The sequence below is a fragment of the Schistocerca gregaria genome, chromosome 5 (genome assembly GCF_023897955.1).
Source record: "Schistocerca gregaria isolate iqSchGreg1 chromosome 5, iqSchGreg1.2, whole genome shotgun sequence".
NCBI lineage: Eukaryota > Metazoa > Arthropoda > Insecta > Orthoptera > Acrididae > Schistocerca > Schistocerca gregaria.
The window spans coordinates 278836250-278858785 of NC_064924.1; the positions used below are offsets into that span (position 1 = coordinate 278836250).

General features: G+C 36.8%; 1 protein-coding gene across 5 annotated transcripts in view; it reads left to right on the plus strand.

Annotated features, from left to right (window-relative positions):
- LOC126272954 (septin-7) overlaps positions 1–21031 on the plus strand; it is a 429014-nt gene extending 407983 nt beyond the window's left edge. For 4 of the 5 annotated variants that reach the window (XM_049976271.1, XM_049976270.1, XM_049976272.1 and 1 more), the window contains exon 9: positions 18413–21031. In XM_049976271.1, the coding sequence (XP_049832228.1) occupies positions 18413–18461 (49 nt within the window). In that variant the 3' untranslated portion in view covers positions 18462–21031. The remainder of the gene's footprint in view (positions 1–18412) is intronic. The other variant, XR_007549279.1, reaches the window with a different exon arrangement.
- The last annotated feature ends 1505 nt before the right edge of the window (positions 21032–22536 follow it).

Genomic DNA, 22536 nt, shown 5'->3' on the forward strand with positions numbered 1-22536 from the left:
AGAAAAAAGACATCAGAGGATACTCCAAGAGCATCAGAATGTTGTGAACCATACTAAAATGGCACATTTAAAGTGCATACTTAAAGAGTACATTTGTATGTCCACATTCCCAATGAAGTAGGCCTTGACCTGATATTAAGCTTTTCGGTGTGGGTTTTGGGATGTAAATTTTCTTGGAGTACCAGTAATGTATTAACTCATTTTTGATTCTTTATTTTGGCCTAATGCCACACGTGCTAGAAGATGAAAATGTGCACTTGAAATGCAGCGAGCAGTTGAAATTTGCCAGTAATGTGGAACTAAACACTTTGTTTCAGACATGTTGACTGCCTCAGCGTAAAAGATTAATAAAAGCCAAATTTCTTTAGCAAACAGACAAAAATAACTTCGTTGTTCTACAAGGCGATTAATGCGTGGCTGTCAGAAAAGTGGAAATAAAATAAAATCTGAAACTCATAATGTATATTAGCCTTCTGTAATTATGTGAAGGTATTTTAATTCACTTGATAGCTCCCAGCCACAGAAATACAATTTGTTTTCATTTGACGTGAGAGCAGTAAATGAAGAGGAAACAGCAAAATCACTAAATGTAAACACGGGTCACGCGGAGACTACACACTTCCCCACTATAACTCGGACTGCTCTGCCTATCAGCCTCGGATCAATGATATTTCCAAACTGGGGCAATACTAAGATAGTGGCAAACCCCCCCCCCCATCTCTCAGTCTCCCTCCCTCGACGTCCATTATTTAAAAAAATAAAATTTTCAAAAATATGTTCATTTTGTATCGCACATCTTTCTAAAGAGTCTGATACATAAAACATATATGTTCAAGGAAATGTAAGACATGTTATTTGATCTTAGGTGTGCCAGAGTGCAGTGACATTCCTCTTCACACAGCATTCTTCTATCGCACATCACTGTAGTTCGCTCTGTGGAATTGAAACATGTATATTCCTGTTTTGGGTAACATAAAATTAAATATAGGATACATGAAACCAGTAAAGACAAGAGACAAGCAATACAGTACACATTTCTTCAATCCTTAGCCCCTAGCATTGTTTTCTCTCTAATCTTGCTACAGCTTTACGTGGCGTGCTTTCCTCTCTGCGACAGAATCTGTTACCTCATCAAAGTTCGTCAAATGTTTTGCTACGTGAAAAATCAAAATATCGTTGTTTAATACTGCCTAAGCTGTTAATACAAATAGTACCCTAGACTGGTGTGGTTTCTTGATCTTGATTTTGTCACCGTCTGCTAGATAAAACAAAATAGGCCTTTCTAACACTGTAGAAATTGTCACACACACCAAATAAATGAGACTGTTGACTATTTTTGCACAAATGGTCATTTTTATAACACTACAGAATATAATTCACAAAGACCAACATAAAATGCCTATTAGGCCTACTACAAGCAAAAAGCTTTATGTTAGCTAATAGTTTCACATTTCATTCATACGCTCCAGTTTCTCGAACATGAGTTCAAAAAGTAGCAGTAAGAGATTTTTATAAAAATTTGGAATTGTCATATTCTTTCCTAATTTGTGTGATGTCCCCGTTTCTTCTCCTTCCTCGTTCTAACAAACAATCTTGTCATGACTAATTCTGGAACTATTCCTCCCTTTGTCAAAACTTACTTGCCGGTCAACTTCACTAACCCTGCCAGAATCACTGGTTTAGTTATCCTTGATTATTCTCCAGTTAGGCAAACTATTTTCCACACTACTTCCAGAATAGAATTTAAGCAGCTGTTAGACAGGGACTTTACAACTGGCCCTTACTAGTGTAGTGATCTGGCCAAAATTTTTCTGACAAAATTTAATTTTCTTGGATACACCGAGAAGTTGATATGTAATCTTTCTTACCTGTTATTCCTGTTAGTCGTTTATTTCCACTCTGGTCGTCTGACTCTGTGGATTATAACAGTAATTATAACAACGCTGATCATTCGCAAACCCAAACAACAACATAATCAGACAGTGATTGTTGTTCACTTGTTCGGCTTTACTGTGTTCAGCTTGTATAGCCCAGTCCCCTTTTGCCTGCAGGAAAGTTTATTTCTAGATGTGGTGAGGATTCCCCTGACAGAGACATGATGTACACTATGTACGCATTCAAAAATCAACTTATGGTGTGTGTGTTTTTAAGCCACCTCAGAGTGCACGGCTTATGATTCATTCCGAAATCAACTTACAGAGTGTGTTCAAAAACGAACAGGGATACGCATCAAAATCATAAGAGTTCAATCCAAAATGTGCCCAACCCTACAGTTTTCTCTCTCTCTCTCTCTCTCTCTCTCTCTCTCTCTCTCTCTCTCTCTCTCTCTCTCTCCGTCCCCCTCTCCCTCCCTCCTAGTGGCTATTGGAAGATTTCCACTCAATGATGCACATATATCGACAATTCTAGTTTCTCTGATTAAAACTTTTATTGCTCTTCAGCAGACTTCATTGATTTGATGACCAGTTTACCAGACCAACGTGTGCTGGATGCTAGGCGATTTGTGAAACAAGGTTTCTTTCCCCTCAAGAATATGAATTTGCCTCCCTCCCTCCCTCCCTCAGAGATCTGGGCTTACTGCGCATGTGTGAATCTGGCAGCTTGGGCGTGGCAGTAAAATTTTTCCCGGTTGCATCTAGCTGTGCTTGCTGCGACTGCTTGCACAGCCAACAGCCACCATTTCTGTAGCCGGAAATGGGAGAAGGTACTACTCACAGGCCACTCAACTGTGCATGCGCATGATCCCGCTCATAATTGCTAAAACGAATCTAATGCAAACAGTTCTGATGTCACACTCATTGGATGCAATTTGTTGTTATGAAGCATTGCATAGTCTTCCTAAAGCCTTTGGCACATTTCCTTTGCAATTTGTTTTATTTTCAGTGACATTTTTCACTTGTGTTAATCACAACACAGTCCATTAATTTAGTTTAAAGTGTTCACTCAAAAGTTATTAAACATTAGAGTTCTTTAGTTTAGTGCTGATCACTATGCAAATTTTCATGTCAGAACAATTGTATTTGTGGCGGGAGTCAATAATGAGATCACACTCAAAACTAAGTCTTACTCATAACTTACAAAACATGAACTTGCAATTTTTGGTAATGTCCAACTACTTGTAGGTGAGCATAAGAACAAAATGTTATTTTACAAAAAAACATTCTGCTTTAAAAATGTCTAGGTTGGATTTTACTGTTTTTGATGGACTACCAGAACTAATATGATTTTAGCCTATAGAAAATGTTGCTGGTCAGAAATTTAAAAAGATACAGCATCACAATTATCCTTATGAAATGTGGATCTCCTTTTTTTATATGTATGAGTGCCAATGCCATGTTGCTAATTAGAGTAAATTACTTGAAATTATTAATTAATTAATAAACTGACTGATTAATGCCATAGGTTACATTGTATAGAAAATATTTGTAACTAACATATGCAGCTTGGAAACTAACAGTGGTTTTGACACAATCTGCAACAGAAAACAGGCTACATATGAACTTAAAGTTTCATTATATAAGAAGATAATTAGTTTCGCGTAATTTTAAAATACTTCACGGGATGATCAGAATGCTTAACTTTTGAATGATGTAGAACACTTTTCTCGAATTTATTGATTAGTTCCTGGTTTTTTTTGCACATACCTAGATGTTGTGCTAGCTTCAATTAATGGTATTTTCTAATTACTAGTACCCTAATGAAAAACTACTAAACCAGTGGAATGAGAGCTATCAAAATAAGAATCTGAGGTTCCTATGAGATTGAGTGAGTCTTACATGCCAACAGATAAACGCGTTGGAAAAATAATCAAAATTATAAAGAATATACATTAAAGCAGAATATGTATAATTCGGAAATCTGCCCAAAGCGTACAAGTATTCCAGTCCTGATGCGTTGAATACACTTTTATATGCTTATTGTTTGTGTAAAGCAGAATGTGCTTAATGTGAAAACAGAGTACAAATTTGAAGACTTCATTTATAATTCATTGTATAATGCAGAAAAGACGTATGGTACAACTGTACTACAGTATACATTGGTTACTCATCACTTTACAAGGACGCTATTTTTAACACAAAGACCATACAGCTCTGACAATGCTGTTAAGCAGTGCAAAACCAAGAAAATAGGTTTGATACAGCCTGGCGCTGTGGGTGTGGACATCATACCCAGCCGATTTGTGCGACAACCAACAAATTACGCACTGTGTCGATACTTCAAAGGAAATAGTCTGTTCGTGAGTACCTTGTGTGTTGGCGTTTCTCAGTTTCCGTTATTACTGATGCATGTGGGTACACACTGGAACATCATTGTGCATCTATGAACAATCTGTGCAATGGAAAAGGTTGGTGTTGTTCCGTTAAACCATGATGTTATCCCACAAGGTCAGGCATTCCAAAGAAATGCACTACCTGCTTTATTTTCTGCCAGTTTAATTTTTCTATTAGCGCTTTCAGTGGCAACATCATGTTGAACAAAAAGTGTTTGTCACTAGCATTTAACAAAAAGTTTAAGATCATCAAGGCGAGTAAGACAAGCTCTTTATGCGCAAAATAATACTGCATTTCAAACGTGGTAAAATGCAAATTTATAATACTTTAAGAAACTAGGGTAAGAATAGATGAAAGAAAATGGGGAAATGAAGAGAAAGGTGAAAAAGACAGGAAATGAAGAAATTAACAAGATAGTGTAGGAATGGTTCGTAAGTGCGTGGGCAAAAAACATTACCTTTGTGTGGACAAATGTTGCAGAATGTGGCTCTGAAAGTCACTAAAGAGCTTGGAAATAAAAGTTTAAGGCATCCACAGGATGGCTGGACCATTTCAAAGCTGGGCACAACATTGTGTGGAATGATGTGTCTGGGGAAGCCAAGGATGTGCAGGAACGTGTAGCAACAGAATGTATGACAATACTGTACAACCTAACTATGAAGTATGACTCGAAAGACGTGTTTAGTGCCAATGAAACTGTACTGTTAATCTCTCATTGACTTCAAATTGTGAAAAGTGGGGAAAAAGTGAGGAAGATTGGGTTTAATATCCTGTTGAGACTGAGGTCTTTAGAGATGGAGCACAAGCTGAGTGTGACAAGGATGAGGAAGGAAATTGGCCTTGCCCTTTCACAGGAACCATCTTGGCATTTGCCTGGAACAATTTACGGAAACTGTGAAATAGCTGAATCTGGATGGCCAGAAGTAGATTTGAACTGCCGTCATCCCGAAAGGGACCCAGTGTGGTAACCATGTCATCCCACTCAGTGAGCTAAACTGCACCAGCAGTAAAATATCCAAGGAAAGACTCAATGTACTGCTGTGTGGAAATATGTGAAATGCAGAAGCCACTGGTGATTGGAAAGGCAACAAAACTGTTTCGTTTCAAAAACTTCAATGTCAGTACGCTTCTAGTCACATGGCGAAGCAATAAAAGGACGTGAATGGTGAGTGGTCTAATGGAACAACAGCTGGGCACTTTCAGTGTCAGAATGGAAAGAGGAAATCCCCAAGTTTTTCTTTCTCAGACAATGCGACATGCCACCTGAAAGTCAAGTTATCAAATGTGAAATTCTCTTAGTTCATGCTAGGTTCAACCAGCCTGAAACAACTCATGAACCAAGGGTTTAGTTATGCATTCAAGCCCCATTATAGGTGATTACTGATGCAATTTCTTATTCTTAGTGTTGAAGAAGCCGAAAGTGCATTTGCTCTTGCATGGTCAGTTTCAGTCCTGGAGGCAATAAACTGGATTGGTTTGGCTGAGAAATAGTCTGAAACTGCTACCAAGTGCTTCAACAAAATGGGGTTTGGAGGTAAAGAACAAGACCCTTCTGTGGCCATTGAAGCTCAAGAAAATGCAGTAGCAATTCCTGAATTAATTAAAATGCGAAACATTTAATGTATTGCAAATGACTACATTAGAAGCGATGACTTTCCGTCTACTCATTCCACTTTAACTTCAGCATCAGATTTAAAAGAAATCTACAACACAGAACATGATTGGGAAGAAACAAGGAAAAAGAAGTGCAAAATGATGTTCCTAGAAGAATTAATACTCCTGAAGAAGATATTGCATTGCATAAAAGATGTTATGCAATTTGCAGCAGATAGAAAATCTCCCAGCTGTTGGAATTACGTTATAGTGCAAAAAATTGCATAGACAAATGAATTTTTAACCGGAAATTCAAGCAGGTTTCCTGCCTTGATATGGGGTGAAAAAGTGAAATGTAAAGCAATTGAAGATGGGAATAATATGTATGTACATACAACAATAAACAACTTTAAAGTTAAAGTAAAAATATAGAAATGCAGCATTAGTTATCAGTTAGTGTAATAGTTTAATGTTCTATTATCCAATACTCAGTAAATGAACATTTGCTGTGTGGGTGTGAAGGTATGTAAATACATGCATAATGTATACTTTTGTGCATGGTAACTGAAAAATTTTATGTAGCCTAGTGAGTTTTGTGTAATCTGGAAACTTGTCCAATTTGGAAAATTATTTCAGTCTCGTGGGACTGTTTTTTGAGCAAGTTTTATTGTAGTTTTTTGTGGGAGCACAAAAACATAGCAGATGGGAAGAAAGCACCTGCCATGTCAAAAATAGAAAACAGTTATGGATAATTTGAGACAAAAATGATATCTTTCAGAAGCAGAGATTTCTTCATGTGGCAAAAGAAAGGAAATAGTTAGAAAAAAGTAACTATTTGCTGATAGGATAGTAAATTTATTGAGAATAGTGTATTAAGGGGGAGAGAAGTTCTATAAGCAGTTTTAGATCTCTGAAGCAACAGACCATCCACTGTAATTGGAAAATAAAATTCATACCAGTGTCAAAGAAGTATGCAATTATCACATATCTCAAAATATTAATAACTGTCATATGTATTTTCTAAGAAAAATGAATTATCTACAATTGTGTGAGAATGAGAAGTACAAATAATCACAGGGCGTCCCACTTGAAAGAGACCCCGCAAATAAACATTTGCATAAATGACACTTAACCCTTCTAATACCGAGTATTTTTGTTACACTGAGGACCATTGGGGTCTTTAGTGACCCCATTTTTGTTTGTTTGTTAAGGATAGTTTTAATAATGGTAGAATAAAATCACATTCCTAATTTTTTTTCCACAATCTAAAACATGATATCAGTGACATTACATTAAATTAAAAGGCATATTTTTTTAAATTATTTATTTCCGTAAAATTTACAAACGATTCTCATGAAACTACAAATATTTTTGATTAAATTCCGAATTGACATTTATGACGCATTACACTTACAGTAATAAATTGCAGAGTGGTTTTACACTCAGATCATCCACATTTTGAACATTTATCAGTGAATTTTCTGTCCTCAGACCTTTTGCAAAACGGACACCATCCTCCTCCTCCTCCTCCTCCATTCCCCCCCCCCCCCCCCCTCTCTCTCTCTCTCTCTCTCTCTCTCTCTCTCTCTCTCTCTCTCTCTCTCTCTCTCTCTCTCTCTCTCTCTCTCTCTCTCTCTGTACTGTTGATGGAGGTACTGGGGAAATAATTTTGTCTGGCTTTGTTCCGACGAGCTGCTTTCCTAATTGTATGAGAAATGCCCGTCTCTTGTAGTTGGTCCTTTCTGCCCAGTGTGATGTAAGATGTAGCCATACAATAAATGCATTCAGTGGACTGATATCAATCATGCTGTAAAATAACACCATTGGCCACCTTCTGCTCATCCTCTTTGTAATGTACGTTCTAACTAGCTTGTCCATGGTATCTACTCCTTATTTTGTTTTATTATAATCCAGAATCATTACTGGCTTGCATTCTTCACGGTCTTCCACTTCCTTCCTTGAATGCATTGTACTGAGCAAAGTTATAACTTTACCCTTTTTCGGACAATATGAAACAATTGAAGCATGCTCTTGGAATCCAAAAACAGTCAAATATTTGACTCGGCCTTTTGTCTGAGTGAAAGCTTGTGGTAGTTCTTTATTTTTTCTAATTGTTCCTAAGAGTGTGAGATTGATTTTCAGAAGTTCTCTTGCCAAACTAAGGCTAGTGAAAAAATTGTCAGTTTTCAGTTCTGCCACTGTTTTCTAAGTCTTTCACCATATCTAAAGCAACTCTCTTGCCTTAACCAACTTCACGACATTCGACCAGTGTAAACTTGGAGATTGAGAATGTAAGATGTTGCACTCTCTCATACATCCCATAATTTCAACCCATCTTTAGGAATATATTCCCGAAATAGACATCTACCACAAAATGCCACAAGTTGTTCATCAATTGTTACGTTGCTGTGAAGAACACGTGCTTCTTGAAATGTGTGTACCCACATTTCAGATATTTCTCTAATGGGAGCCAGCTTGTCAGGAGCACAGTTGTGACGTCTCACATCTGTGTCATCAAATCGTATGCACCTTGAAATTTGCGTAAAGCGATTTCTAGCATTGCTTTGCTAAAAATGGGTCTACCATCCTCTTTGTTCCACAGATGTGTAACTGCTTCATTATGCGCCTTGTAAGCACCTGCTAGGATCAAGACACCGATGAAGCACTACAGGTCAATGTCATCTACTGGTTTCCATTTACTACCGTAAACAAGACTACCCTCTTTGTTAGTCCACTTTAGAATTACATCAACACTATTTCTCCTAAGATACAACTGAAAAGCTGATTCTATGGAGTCTACATCTTTCACTGCGAATTTTGTTGGACCTGGCTTTACTCGCATTATGTTCCATCTCTCTTCTCTTCCACAAGCTCTTCTCAACTCGTGTTTGTGTCACAATTCTTCTTTGTTTTTAGACCTAAACAAAATAAAAAATAAATAAAAAAAATACAAAGAGTATATCTTGGTGCTAGACCCTAATTCACATTTACAAAAATACAATGTGTACTTACACATAACAGTCAGAAATATGTGTTATGTCCTGTTCATGATGGACATCTGCGCTGTCCATATCTTCTTCTGAACTTCCATCTGATTGAGGAATATTCTCTTCTAAGACGTCAATTTCCCCATCACTGCATGAGACATCAGAAAGTATATCGCTGATATAACTATTTTATTCTCCAGATAGAGGATTATCCTGCAGTAATATTCCAAGCACTTCGTCTTTGGAAAGGTGACGAGACAGTTTCCACTAAATGCAACACACAATAGTAGTCTTCACTTGTATGGAACAAATAACTGTCCGCTTATAAAGTATTGACAACAATCACACGTTACAACAATATTTACAAGAATAAAAAAAATTAAATACAGCAACAGTTAGGGATTCAATGCAGCATTATTGGATAATAATACCGCAAGGGAGAAATGGGGTCACATTTAACCCCAATGGTATTCAGTAGTTCTCTCTTGCTTTTCTGCAAAACTATTTTCAAAAAGTTATATTAATATATTACGAACCCATTACTTAATTCAGGAAAAGTCGTAATAATTAGGAATGGGAAATAAGGTATATTTTACAGAAAATTACGGTCTGGGGTCATTACGGACCCCACGGTATTAGGAGGGTTAAAGGCTTTGCATAAAATTCAGGAAATGCAATGAAATGGATATGTCGTACCTTGTACATGGGGAAATAAAGGTGAATCACAGAAGTTGCTGGAAGTTACTGACTTGACTTGTAAATAGAATTGAACACAACGCTGCAGATTCTCAAATGTTGCTGTCAGAACCTCTGGCATCACTGCCTGGATGTCACGGATGATATTCTCTTGTAAATCTTCCAAGTTGCGTGATTTGTTCCTATAGACATTGCCTTCTAGTTCAATCTAGAGGATTACACAGCCAGAGAGGTGGAACCATGCCTCCTCATCACTGAACCGCGTGTACTTCAATATTCCTGGCCTCTGAGTACTAAATTGCTGAAACCGACGGCACAGTGTAATGTGTTTTGTTTTTATCATTGTCATTCAGTCCCTGAAGAACTGTAAATGTGTATTGATACATGCCAGCTGTGATGTATTATGTGACATTCAACATAGATTTTGCAGGAGAGGCCAACAATCCTTGTTTCATGTCAGTCACTTTTTCTTCATATAATGGCAGCCATCCTCCATTGTGAAGATCCAACACAATTCCACCGCTCTCCATCTTGTTCACTAACTTTTTTATACAGCATTTAGATGGTACATGCTGGTCACCAAATCGTTCAGGAAACCTCTGTCTTGTCTTAATGGAACCAGTAATCCAATACGCTTTCACAAGTAACACGCATTCTTCGACAGAATAGTGATAAATTGTCACTAAACACTGAGCACTGAGCTGCAGTCACTGGACTCGCATTCGGGAGGACGACGGTTCAATCCCACGTCCGACCATCCTGATTTAGGTTTCCCGTGATTTCCCCAAATCACTCCAGGCGAATGCCGGGATGGTTCCTTTGAAAGGGCAAGGTCTTGCTCGTTCCCCGTCCTTCCCTAATCCGATGAGACCGATGACCTCGTTGTCTGGTCTCCTGCCCCAAACAACCCAACCCTGAGCTCCAGTCACAGCAACACGTGGAAACACACTGTTGCGGCAAATAACGTTGCAGTATTGCCATGTCAAACGTCACAAATTATGTGGTGCAATTTCAGTGGAATTACTACATGTTTGTGGGGCCTTTTTCGAGTGGGACATTCTGTATAAGTTACTGTATTGTTGCTGAAGTTGAAAAGTCATCAATGTTTATGTTCATTGTACACTATCTTCTTTTTCTTCTTGAGTTTGACTCTGCAACAATGAGAACTTATTTTTGCTGGGTTTATGTAATAATTATGAAACACGATTTTCTGATTGTTTTACTCCAAAAATAATTTAATTCACAAACTGAAATAAAGAAATCTGCACTTGGCTGGACAGTGCAAACCATCATCCTCTTACAACGAGCTAACTGGTAATGACCTCAAACAACTGAACTAGGCATCTTGGCAATTGTGATGTGACAAGACTCCGATCGAACAGGTTACACAACTTCTTTATTCAAAGTTAAAAGTTTTTATTATTTTACAATATTTTACTTTTTAAAAAAGATTTTTTTAACTATGAATATGCAGTTGGGTGTAACTCTCTCATTTACATGTTTTGTGTAACGTTGATTTGATTGTTTCTCACAGCTTGGATACATGGTTTCATTAAATTAATGAATTTTGTAACTTGATATAAATAAATCACAATTTACAGATTATTATGCTATTTTAGTAGCATCTTTTCCCTTCTAGATACATTTCCATAGTGATGATCATTATTACACTAATAAACCTCTATTAGTTCTTTAAAATCAAAAAGATGATTTGAACAATTACTCTGTAAGAAATGCACAGAACTCCAGATCTCTATCTCTAACACCAGTGCATTGTAAAATTAAGAATTGAGAAACATGAGCTGTGCAGTCATAAAATAATTTTTTCAATGTCTAAACAATGTCTCTGAATGAGTCAAGATAGATTTTGCAAGAATCAGTTGTGTTGAACTCTGCTTCTTGTTCTTGTTCACAAGACCACAAAGGCACTAAATAACTGATCCCAAGCTGGTAGTATTTTTCTTGATTTCAAAGAAACAGTACTACTTTAAACTGCTGCCTACTTATGGGCTATCAAAGTAGTTATTAAATTAGTTTGAAGACTTCTTGACAAACTGAACTTCTTACTTATTATCCAGGGAGGAGAGACATAAAAATGGTTCTCTGTTGCTGTATTTCAGAAATTCTCCACAATTTCTATAGGAATGTTACAGGGGATTTGTTTTGTAAGTAGAGCGTTATGCTTAAAGTTATGTTGGCTGTTGACCATTTAATTTTTTAATTGCCCAACACAGGCACTGTTAACAACTGTTCAGTAGCTCAGTTCTGACTTCATGGGCTGCAGGGCCTCAGTGGGATAGGATTTTCTATTTCACGTTCTGTAATTTACTACAAAGTTTTTAAATGAATGTGGATTGGTTCCATTTTAATGTTACCATATAGTTTACTGTAGGAGCAGTGCTTCCACTTTCACTGTCATACAAAACAGTAAAATTATTGGTATGTATATTACCTGCAGAGGAGACAGAATATTCTACGATTCTAGCTGCCATTCTGCAGGTTAAAATATACTCATTATCTTGTTTTTATTACTGCACCTTTTTTGCATGGAAGTCATTTCCAAATGTTTATATTATATAACCCATCAGAATGAATGGGCTATAGTCAACTCTCATGGGGGGGGGGGGGGGGATGTTGGCTAGAGCTAACAATTAAATACATGACAAAAGTGTGTTCAGAATGGCATTGATTTAACATACCACTTAGGAGTGATTATTGCACAGTGCTAACTATATCGAAAAGAAAACAATAAAATTATGGCACAGAACTGCAGGAGGCAAAATTCTTAATACTAGCAAAAAGATGTACATAAAAATATACGGGGGAGGGGGATAGATTGGACAAGGGGCAGGTGAGAGGGACGCTACTGTAGTTAGGACAACAGTGACTTTGAATCCCACCGTCCTGCCATGGGGAAGGTCCCTTTCACAGTGTGGCCTCATGTGTCTGCCCCTCCTTGTTTTAACTTTTCTGAAGAAAGAACCAATAGTTCTGAAAACTAGAATAGTATCTTTCACTTTTGTGGCGGTCTAATGGCAGTACTGTGTTAGGAATTTTACCTCCTGAAAGTGTATCTCACAATTTTATTGGACATAGTATCAGATCTCATTGTGGCAGCACTAAATTACTAAAACTGAGAGAATGTGTAAATGACTTAGATTTTCTGTTGCTAATTTCCACATTATGTCTGTTTGTATAAAATTGAATGAAACACATTTTCTCATTCCATACGTGTCTCGCCTTTATTTTTCTGAAAGGCATCATCAGTGATTAAATACAATGAAAAGCCAAGGAAATTGGTACACCTGCCTAATATCACGTAGAGCCCTTGTGAGCTCACAGAGGTGCCACAACACAATGTGGCATGGACTCGACTAATGTCTGAAGTAGTGCTGGAGGGAATTGACACCATGAATCCTGCAGGGCTGTCCATAAATCTGTAAAGGTATGAGGGGGTGGAGATCTCTTCTGAACAGCACATTCCAAGGCTTCCCAGATATTCTCAATAATGTTGATGTATGGGGAGTTTAGCGGCCAGCGGAAGTGTTTAAATTCAAAAGAGTGTACCTGTAGCCACTTTGTAGCAATTCTGGATGTGTGGGGTGTTCCATTGTCCTGCTGGTATTGCCCAAGTCTGGAATGCACAATGGACATGAATGGATGCAGGTGATCAGACAGAAAGCTAACATACCTGTCATCTGTAAAGCTTTGTGTTGTGCAGTCATCAAGGGTACACCAGTAGGACTTCAGCTCCAAAAGTCCATATCGGTGATGTTTCGTTTCACACGCTGACACTTGTTTTTATGGCCCCCCATTGAAATCTGAATCAATTTGCGGGAGGGTTGAACTTCCGTCACATTGAAGAATTCTCTTCAGTCATTACTGGTCCCATTCTTGTATGATCTTTTTCTGGCTGCAGAAATGTTGGAGATTTGTTGTTTTACCGGATCCCAGTTATTCACGGTACACAAATAGTCATATGTGAATATCCACACTTCATCGCTACCTTTGACTTGCTGTGTCCCACTGCTCGTGCGCCGACTACATCACCATGTTCAGACTCTCTTAAATCTTGATAACCTGGCATTGTAGCAGCAATAATTGATCTAACAACTATGCCAGACACTTCTTGTCTTATATATGTATTGCTGAACACAGCACCATATTCTGCCTGTTTACACATCCCTGTATTTGAATACATGTGCCTATGCCAGTTTCTTTGGCAATTCAGTGTATATACCGGGTGATCAAAAAGTCAGTATAAATTTGAAAACTTAATAAACCACTGAATAATTAGATAGAGAGGTAAAAATTGACACAAGTTCTTGGACTGACATGGGGTTTTATTAGAAGAAAAAAAAAATAGTTCACAAAATGTCCGACAGATGGTGCTGGACAGCAAAATGTCAGTGACTGCATATGACAATCATGTATAAAAGGATTTGTAATGAGAGAGAATCAGATGCGCCAGCAGTCGCAGCATGTTGACGTTACCTGAAAAGGCACTTTTAGTGAAGCTGTATTATCAGAATGGGGAATGTGCTAGTTCAGCATTACGATACTATCGCCATAGGAAGGGGATTTGAACGGGTAAAGGTCTGTTGACAAATGCAGCTGTGGCGAGAATGATTTCGAAGTTCGAAGCCATGAGTTGATTAGACGATAGACTCCGTAGTGGCCGACCGGGAACAAGGCGTATGCTGCTGAGACAGTTCAGGAAGAAATGGAGACTGTAGCGGGTTCGTCTATGCACGGGGAAGTCAGTGCTCGTGCAGTCGCGCGTCGCACTGGCATTCCATACTAGTGTTTAGTTGGCACTCAGGCGTACCCTCCAATGCTATTCGTACAAAATCCATCAGCACCATGAACTGTCGCCTGGTGATTTAATGAACTGGAGGACATTTGCCGTGTGGACGTTTCAAAAGATGGCGGAAGATGACGGTTGGTTGAGCAACATGTTGTGGACCGACGAAGCTCATTTCACGCTCCGAGGGTCTGTCAACGTCCACAACTGCAGAATTTGGGCTACCGAAAATCCTAGAACTGTCGTAGAAACTCCATTGCACTACGAGAAAGTCACGGTGTGGGTTGGATTTACCACATCTACCGTTATCGGGCATTTTTTCTTCGAGCAAATGAGTGATTCTGGTTTTGTAACTGCTACCGTGACGGGTGAGAGGTACACCGATATGTTACAGAATCGCATCGTCCCCAGCCTGGCTGATAAACACCTGCCGGAACGTATGATGTTTATGCAGGATGGTGCTCCACTCCATATTGCTAGACGCGTGAAAGATCTTTTGCGTGCGTAGTTTGGTGATGATAATATGCTCGGCCGCCGCTTTCCTCGTGCTTGGCCTCCCAGGTCCTCAGACCTCAGTTTGTGCGATTATTGGCTTTGGGGTTACCTGAAGTCACAAGTGTATCGTGATTGACCGACATCTCTAGAGATGCTGAAAGACAACATCCGACGCCAATGCCTCACCATAACTCCGGACAAGCTTTACAGTGCTGTTCACAACATTATTCCTCGACTACAGCTATTTTTGAGGAATCATGGTGGTCACATTGAGCATTTCCTGTAAAGATCATCATCTTTGCTTTGTCTTAGTTTGTTATGCTAATTATTTCTATTCTGATCAGATGAAGCACCGTCTGTCAGACATTTTTTGAACTTTTGTATATTTTTGGTTCTAATAAAACCCCATATCATTCCAAGCATGTGTGTCAATTTGTACCTCTCCATCTACATTATTCCATGATTTATTCAGTTTTCAAATTTATACTGATTTTTTGATCACCTGGTACTATCTATATGTATACTTTTTTTTAATGTTAGACTGGTAACTGAAGTTGCCTTTTAGAATATGAATGTGAATAGGAAAATTAGTTGTATACAGTTGTATGTAGGAAGAACTAAAATGAAAATCAGCAACATATTACATGCAACTGAGGATTAATGAACAGTAAAAGTTGAAGTGGACTTAAACAATGGAAGCTCCAGCTTGGAATACGAAAAGGGTAAATTGCTGAGATGGTCTGTCGAGTTTTGTTAGACATTACAGTTTTCGGCCAAAGCTTTCTTCAGCAAAGAAAAACAACAACAAACTCCCACAAGCAAGCAAGTCATGCACACATGACTGCTACCACCAGCAGCTCCTTTAGCTGAAGAAGGCATTGGCCAAAAGCTATAATATGTAACAGTCTTTTCATTCGACCTGTCTGCAAGTAACCAGGTGATATTTATAGTGAGCAGCAATCTATCGTTTCCCTAATATTGTTAAAGTTGACTTATTCATAAACATGGAAATGCATAGACCAAGAATAATGAATTGTCTTGGATTCACTGTAACAGTCTGTGTTGTTGTTGTTGTTGTTGTAGTGTACAGTATTATACAGTTGTTAAGTTTTGTTAGTGAGTGAGTGAGAGTTAGCGACTAATAAAACCACAGTGGAAGACGTCTATTCCACATTATTTAATTTGCAGTTAAAATTTGAACACAATTTTTTTTGCTTGTAATTCTTTGTAATATCTTCCTCTGCAGCTCATCAAGTTCTCTGAGCTCGGATATTTGATATATGGATGAACTTACTCATTCATATGAGACCTCAACATCAGTTTCTTCTGAGACACTGATGCAAGATCTTTTTTAGAAGAAGTACATAATGTGATACTATATACAAGAACCAAGTCCAAACGTGAAAGACGTATGTTTTTGGAGTAGGGGTTGTCATGGTATATAACACAGCACATGATGAATGTATAAACATCCTAAACTAGGCATATAAAACTGCCAGTTAAGAATTTTGTTTCTTTTGATATAAAAGTGACACCCTTTTGTGGGAATGCTTCCCAGTTACTCATTTGTAATCAGGTGATTTGGAAGTTTAAATATAAGTGTGTGCTGGTGAGATTATCCTTGTTATTTATAAATGCGGAGGATTTCATAAAACTGCGGCTGGTTCTATCTTCTGTATTAAATACAGCCATGTGTTGTTTGTACAATTCAAATATATGTGGGAGATTTCTCTACTATAACACTGACACATTAGGAGCAAATCGTGACATAGAAGCCATTCTTGACATAATGAACACTTCATTTCTGTTAATAATTTCCATTAAGGAAAAATTTAAATTTAGTAGGCAGATAATTGACTAAAACATATTCCTAATTAGAGTTTTGTATGAGCTAGATCCATTTAAGATAGAAAAATTTAGAATTTTATTTTCTAGCTACTTCTTCACAAATGTATTGAAGTTTCTTAAAATCTCAGATGCTATGTATTAAAAAAGTTGCAAACTTTTTCGTAAAGTGTTGTGTTGCTTTTAATATGTATGTTGTGTTCTGTTCTGTACATCAAGTGATGGTGTGCTTTAATTGTGTGTACAGTTCATTAAACTGTATGATTTGTAGGCACATATTTGTATAGTTACACATCAAATGGAAACCACACACACTAAAATGACTACACAACTTATCACAGGCAAATTACACAGTTTTTTCTTATGGAAATATTAGATGGTTTAATGCTGCAATATGAAACATGTAAAGAGCAGTATGAAGCACCATACTAGCTCATATGTTGGCAAAATATCTCATCTTCTTTTTACATTGAAATTAATACTGCTTTAATGTCATGGGTTCACCTAGAGAAATATTATTGTGTAACATATTTATCACAGATCACTTTGGAGTAAGTTAATTTCTGTAAATTTATGTAGCTGAGATAAGATAGCCATTTTGCGGCAACCAAAAAAATTCAATAAAAACTGCTGTTACACTTCGCAGATAAATTAAAACGAGCCTGAAGTTAAATAATTAATTAAAATGCAAACATTGTAAGCTATTTCTGTAGCTCTTTGCTTTTGATATTGGCAGTATTCAAGCCAAATGTTGTGGCCATGCAAATGGCTGCTGACAATTGTAGGTTTGTGCTCTATTGTACAGTCTGATACTTTGAAAAAATTAAGTCATCAGTTTCCTAACATGCAGGGATGCTAAAGATACATAAATAAAGGTTTTAAGATCAAATAAACACATATATTTAACCAAAATTCAATGTATGTACACTTACAATGTGTTTTGTGTCCATCCTCATCCAGAGTAGTTAATTATATAAAATCATTGGACTGCTTCACAGTTATTAATATTTTTCACATAGAACAAAGAATAATACACACCTTACAGCGATGTTGTTGTAAATACAGTTATGTTGAATGATAAATGTTTTTTCTGTACATTTTTACGTATGTCTTTCAAGAATCACAAAAGTCTTAATTCATTGCACTGTTCGTAATTCCAAATGAATAAATATTGTCCTCCCCAGGGCAACCAGTACAGTGTTCATAATAGAAATTTAATTATTTGATGTCATTTATAAATAAAGATTAAGTAAAAGCAAGCAATGTAGTTGTGTTCATCATGAAGAATAGACAGCCCCCATCTCCCTGTCTGCCTTCCATTGCCCACCACTTTTTCACACTGTTGATGGTCACTTGCTACCATCTATCCTGTGAATATCCAGCCTAAATTCGGCAAGACATTAGCACTTTTATTTAAAATTCTTAAAGTGTCTAACATTATTTTTATGATAAATAACACAAAAACCATTACAGTGATTTAGGAATGTTATAGGCTCCGAGAATTCCTTGGAAAGTCAACTTTACAAATTCCCCAGGGATTTGTGACTCCTCACCTTCTGACAAAAGAAAATGTCACATTCCGCAGTGGAATTCAAATGTCAAACTGACATTTCGAGCTTCACTGTGCCATTTCATTATATTCATAATGGAAAGAACTTTATTTTTCTTTCACAGTATGTTTTGGTATACAAGCAGATATTGATACTTTGTATTTGTTACAGGACAATGGATGGAAAAGACAAAAATAAAAAGAAGAAAGGATTGTTCTAGTATTACAAGAACTAGCTACAGTCAGTGCTGGTTTCGTTCATCACTTGTTTAAGGTTGTTGTAAAGCAGAAAAAAGATTCACTGTTTATTTATTTATACGTTGTCAGTGTGCATATTTTACCATTTACGTCCTTTGGTAATTTGTAAGAAATTCCTTAATCTGCCTTTCCTTTGTACAGTGTTCAATGCATGGTCACAACCTATCAGATAAAACTTTTATTTCTTCTATGATCTCATTTTACCTTCTTGCTTACTGTACAAACTACTTTATTTTCACAAAGAACAGTGCCAGTTAAAGCAATTTTTTATCTCATTATCTTACAGAACAGGTGTACATATGTGTTGCGATAAGACCATGAATGCCTGCATTAATAAAATAACTATATATTCAAATTTAGTAAACTTTAAGACCTTCACTGGCATTTAGGTTATCAAAAATAATAATAATATTATGCATAATAAAGTGCAAAATTTCTAAAAGTGAAACAAGTGAGACTGAACAGTAATGCTATAGTTACATATTTGTAGTTCCTTTATATATGAGGGATATATACTTTCCTAGATGAAGGCATTAGTAATTTTCAAGTACCTCTTCAGTAAATACACAATTTTATAAATTGGTCTAGTACTGGTATATAAATACCCTTTGGAGCAGTGAGACTGTAAGTATATTTGAATTTCCTACAGCAGATAACCTTCATAAGCAGTGCTCCATGTTGGAAATACAGATTAAACTTTCTGGGAGATGAATGGGTGGGTTATGATCGATATTTCCTTATATTCTCACTAACATTTTAAATGTTTTGAACAGCCATCAAACTAAAGTGTCCCACTACATTATTTTAAAAAATGCGCTTCAGATTTCAGGTAATTGATGGGGAAACAGAGCTTTCAGGCCCTTTTGAGGCATTCAGAAAATTTGTAGTATCTTTGTGGCTGTTCGACATATACATTAAAATCGTAAATTGTGGTTCCATTGTGACCACATCAAGATAGATCAAAGAAGTTCTTAACGGACTGCAGAATCTATTCTCAGCCTTCCACCCAAAGAATGAGAAAATCCCTTCAGCTCTGTATGTTGCACATACTGAAACATTAGACCTTGGCTGGTATGATTCCTAATAATTATAGCTGAATTCAAGAAAATTGCAGGTTTAGGCCTCCTATAGTATCATTTTTTCTGAGTTCATTAATGAATGTGTTTGAGAACCTTTACAGTTGCATATTTTACAGAAATATCGATACCAGATTTGGCTGTTGTCACAGTTCTGTAGCAAGCATAATCACATAAAGTCAGTTGACTGCATAATTGGTTGAGTACCACTGTGGACACTGTATAGATACGTGCCTCACCTGAATCAGTAATACTGTTTCACATCTTCATTGTGGTTTCTTCCAAGGAAACAGTGTTTCCTTATTCAGTACACAGCTTTTTTGGCCACTGACTGTAACTATTGCATGGAATTTGTCTCCTCAAGAAGAAAATAGTGCTATATATATAAATCTCTTCTCTCCGGTGTCATATTATGGTAGATACATACTGACATTTTGTACTTCATCCTTCTAAAGTCTAACCATCACTTACACACTCCTTATTTATGAAACTACAAGAAACTCTACCTTTAGAGCATTCAATAAGTATGGAATATTGTATTAGTATTTCACTGATTCTTGCCCATCTCCTCCCCCGCCTTTTCCCTTTTCTTGAGAAATATTTAATATTTTACAATGTTATAAAGTATTTGCAGTTCTTTTTTTGTTATTAGTTATTGCTCTAAATGAGAACTTTAAACAAATTTATCTGTTCATATTAGTCATTGCTTTGATTTGCACTGTTCTGTAATTTTCTTGTGCCAGTGTATATTAAAATATGTACAAATTTGCTGTTGTCCATGTTGGCTTATAAGAATTCAAACTACTGTCCAGTTGACAATTTTGTAATTAGAAGTCAGTTCTGTGTCAGGCAGGAAATAATTTACAACTACTTTTGTATTTGCTTTCATTTTGTACATCCTGAGTACAAATTTTCAAGCCAATTGTAATATTACCTTTTATGGAAATAAAACCATGGTTCTAATTTTAAATGTTGTGTGGTTTGCAGGTTGCAGATATTCTGTGCCAAATGTTTCTCTGTGTCCAGTAATTAGAACATTTTCCCACATGTCTAATGAGAACTGCTTTGTATGTCTCAGTGTGTGTCAAAGTGATATAAATGTGGTTCAAAGCTTTTGGGACTTATTTACACCGTTGTGTGTTCCATTTGTGACAATGTGTGGACCCATGAATAAGCTACGAATTTCGATTTAGTTTAGGTGGCAATAGCTGAGACAAAATATTTTCGCCCATTCCCTTTTTAATGGAATATTGTTATTCCGCATGAAGTTTTATATAGTAAGAAATAGGATTTTTATGAGACTATGTATAAATTACAAGATTGCATATATTACTTTCACATCACCATTAATATGCTTTGTATTGTAATTTAACTGTAGAATCACAAAATTATATTATAATATATAAAAACGAAATGTATCAATAAATGATATTATTTTTCATCATTTGCAACAATAATTTGATTGTGCCCTTGTTTCATTATTTAATGTTCGTGTGATAACTCCTTTCCCCATTTAAAAATAACAACATGGCATTGTCGTCTATTTTACAGCCTCTTTCTACCTAATTTATGTATGGTTTTCAATTTGGCACTTGTATTTGCTGTTCAATAACTTCCTTGTGTATATGAAATACCGTACCACAAAGACCCTGAACTGAATGAAGCACATAATACCACCTCAAAAACTTAAATACAAAATTACAGATGGAAATAATGCTATCCTGATCCAGAACCACTCAAAACTCGTAGGCTGATTAAAACTGGCTCCAAGACATGAATATGTCTTGCTCACTGCCATACCAATTCTACTGATTATAATTGAGGTCAGGTGATCTAACAGTCACAAACAATGGTTTGTGATGATGTTTATTGAAGTTAATTAGCATTATTATCTAGGAGACAATATATATCTGAGCAAATGTTTATTTTGATGATATCAATGATTGCAAAAGTGTGACTGAGGCTACTACCAAAATCTGTGGTTCCTTACAGTACGATACAAAATTCAGGGTAGAGGACACTTCAAAATTTTCTACTTGGTGTAAATAAATCCTTCTGTTTTACATCAACACATTCATTGCAGGCTTAGGTATGAGCCAGAATCTTATGAGACAGAAAGTTGTAAGTGTGCATGAACTAAGAGTCAGAATCATACTCAAACAAAAGCATGAATGCTACTTTAACACATTGTGTCAGTTGGACCTATGGTTTAATGCCAATGCAAAGAAATGCAATTCAAACAACACACAAATGTTCATCTTTGGGAAAGAAGAAAAAAAAATCTCTGGAAATATTAACAATATCCTTTGTTTAACAAAATGCTCACTAATGATGATGTGACTGGACTCGCATTTGGGAGGATGACGGTTCAAACCTGGGGCTGGCCATCCTGATTTAGGTTTCCCTAAATCACTTCAGGCATTTTTTGAGATGGTTCCTTCCTCATCCTTCCTTAATCTGAGCTTGTGCTCTGTGTCTGATGACCTCATGTTGATGGGACATTACACACTAATCTCCTACGCCTACTAATAATGTGGGAGCCATGCAGCAGTTCAAACAGAATCCAGGATTGTTCAAACAGTTTATCCACTCTTAAAATGCGGCCATGAAAGAAAGATGAATGATATTTAGTTTGTGTGTGTGTGTGTGTGTGTGTGTGTGTGTGTGTGTGTGTGTGTGTTTGTGTGCGCGCGAGGGACACACACACACACACACATTAAACTGCCACAAATTGAGAAAAAGTAATTACTGATAATGGTAATGATGTTTTGAAAATAATTTAGTTCTGTGACTGAAACAGAATCAATCATTTAGTTTTTTTACCCCTCAGGAAATTTCATTTTACCCCCAGGTTGGGAACTATTAGGCTAGTTTGTGGTCTTCCATTCAAATAAATTGTAAAGCAGCATTTGGGCCTACCTGCAACTCCCAGACTCATTAGTGTGTATTTGACAATTAGTAG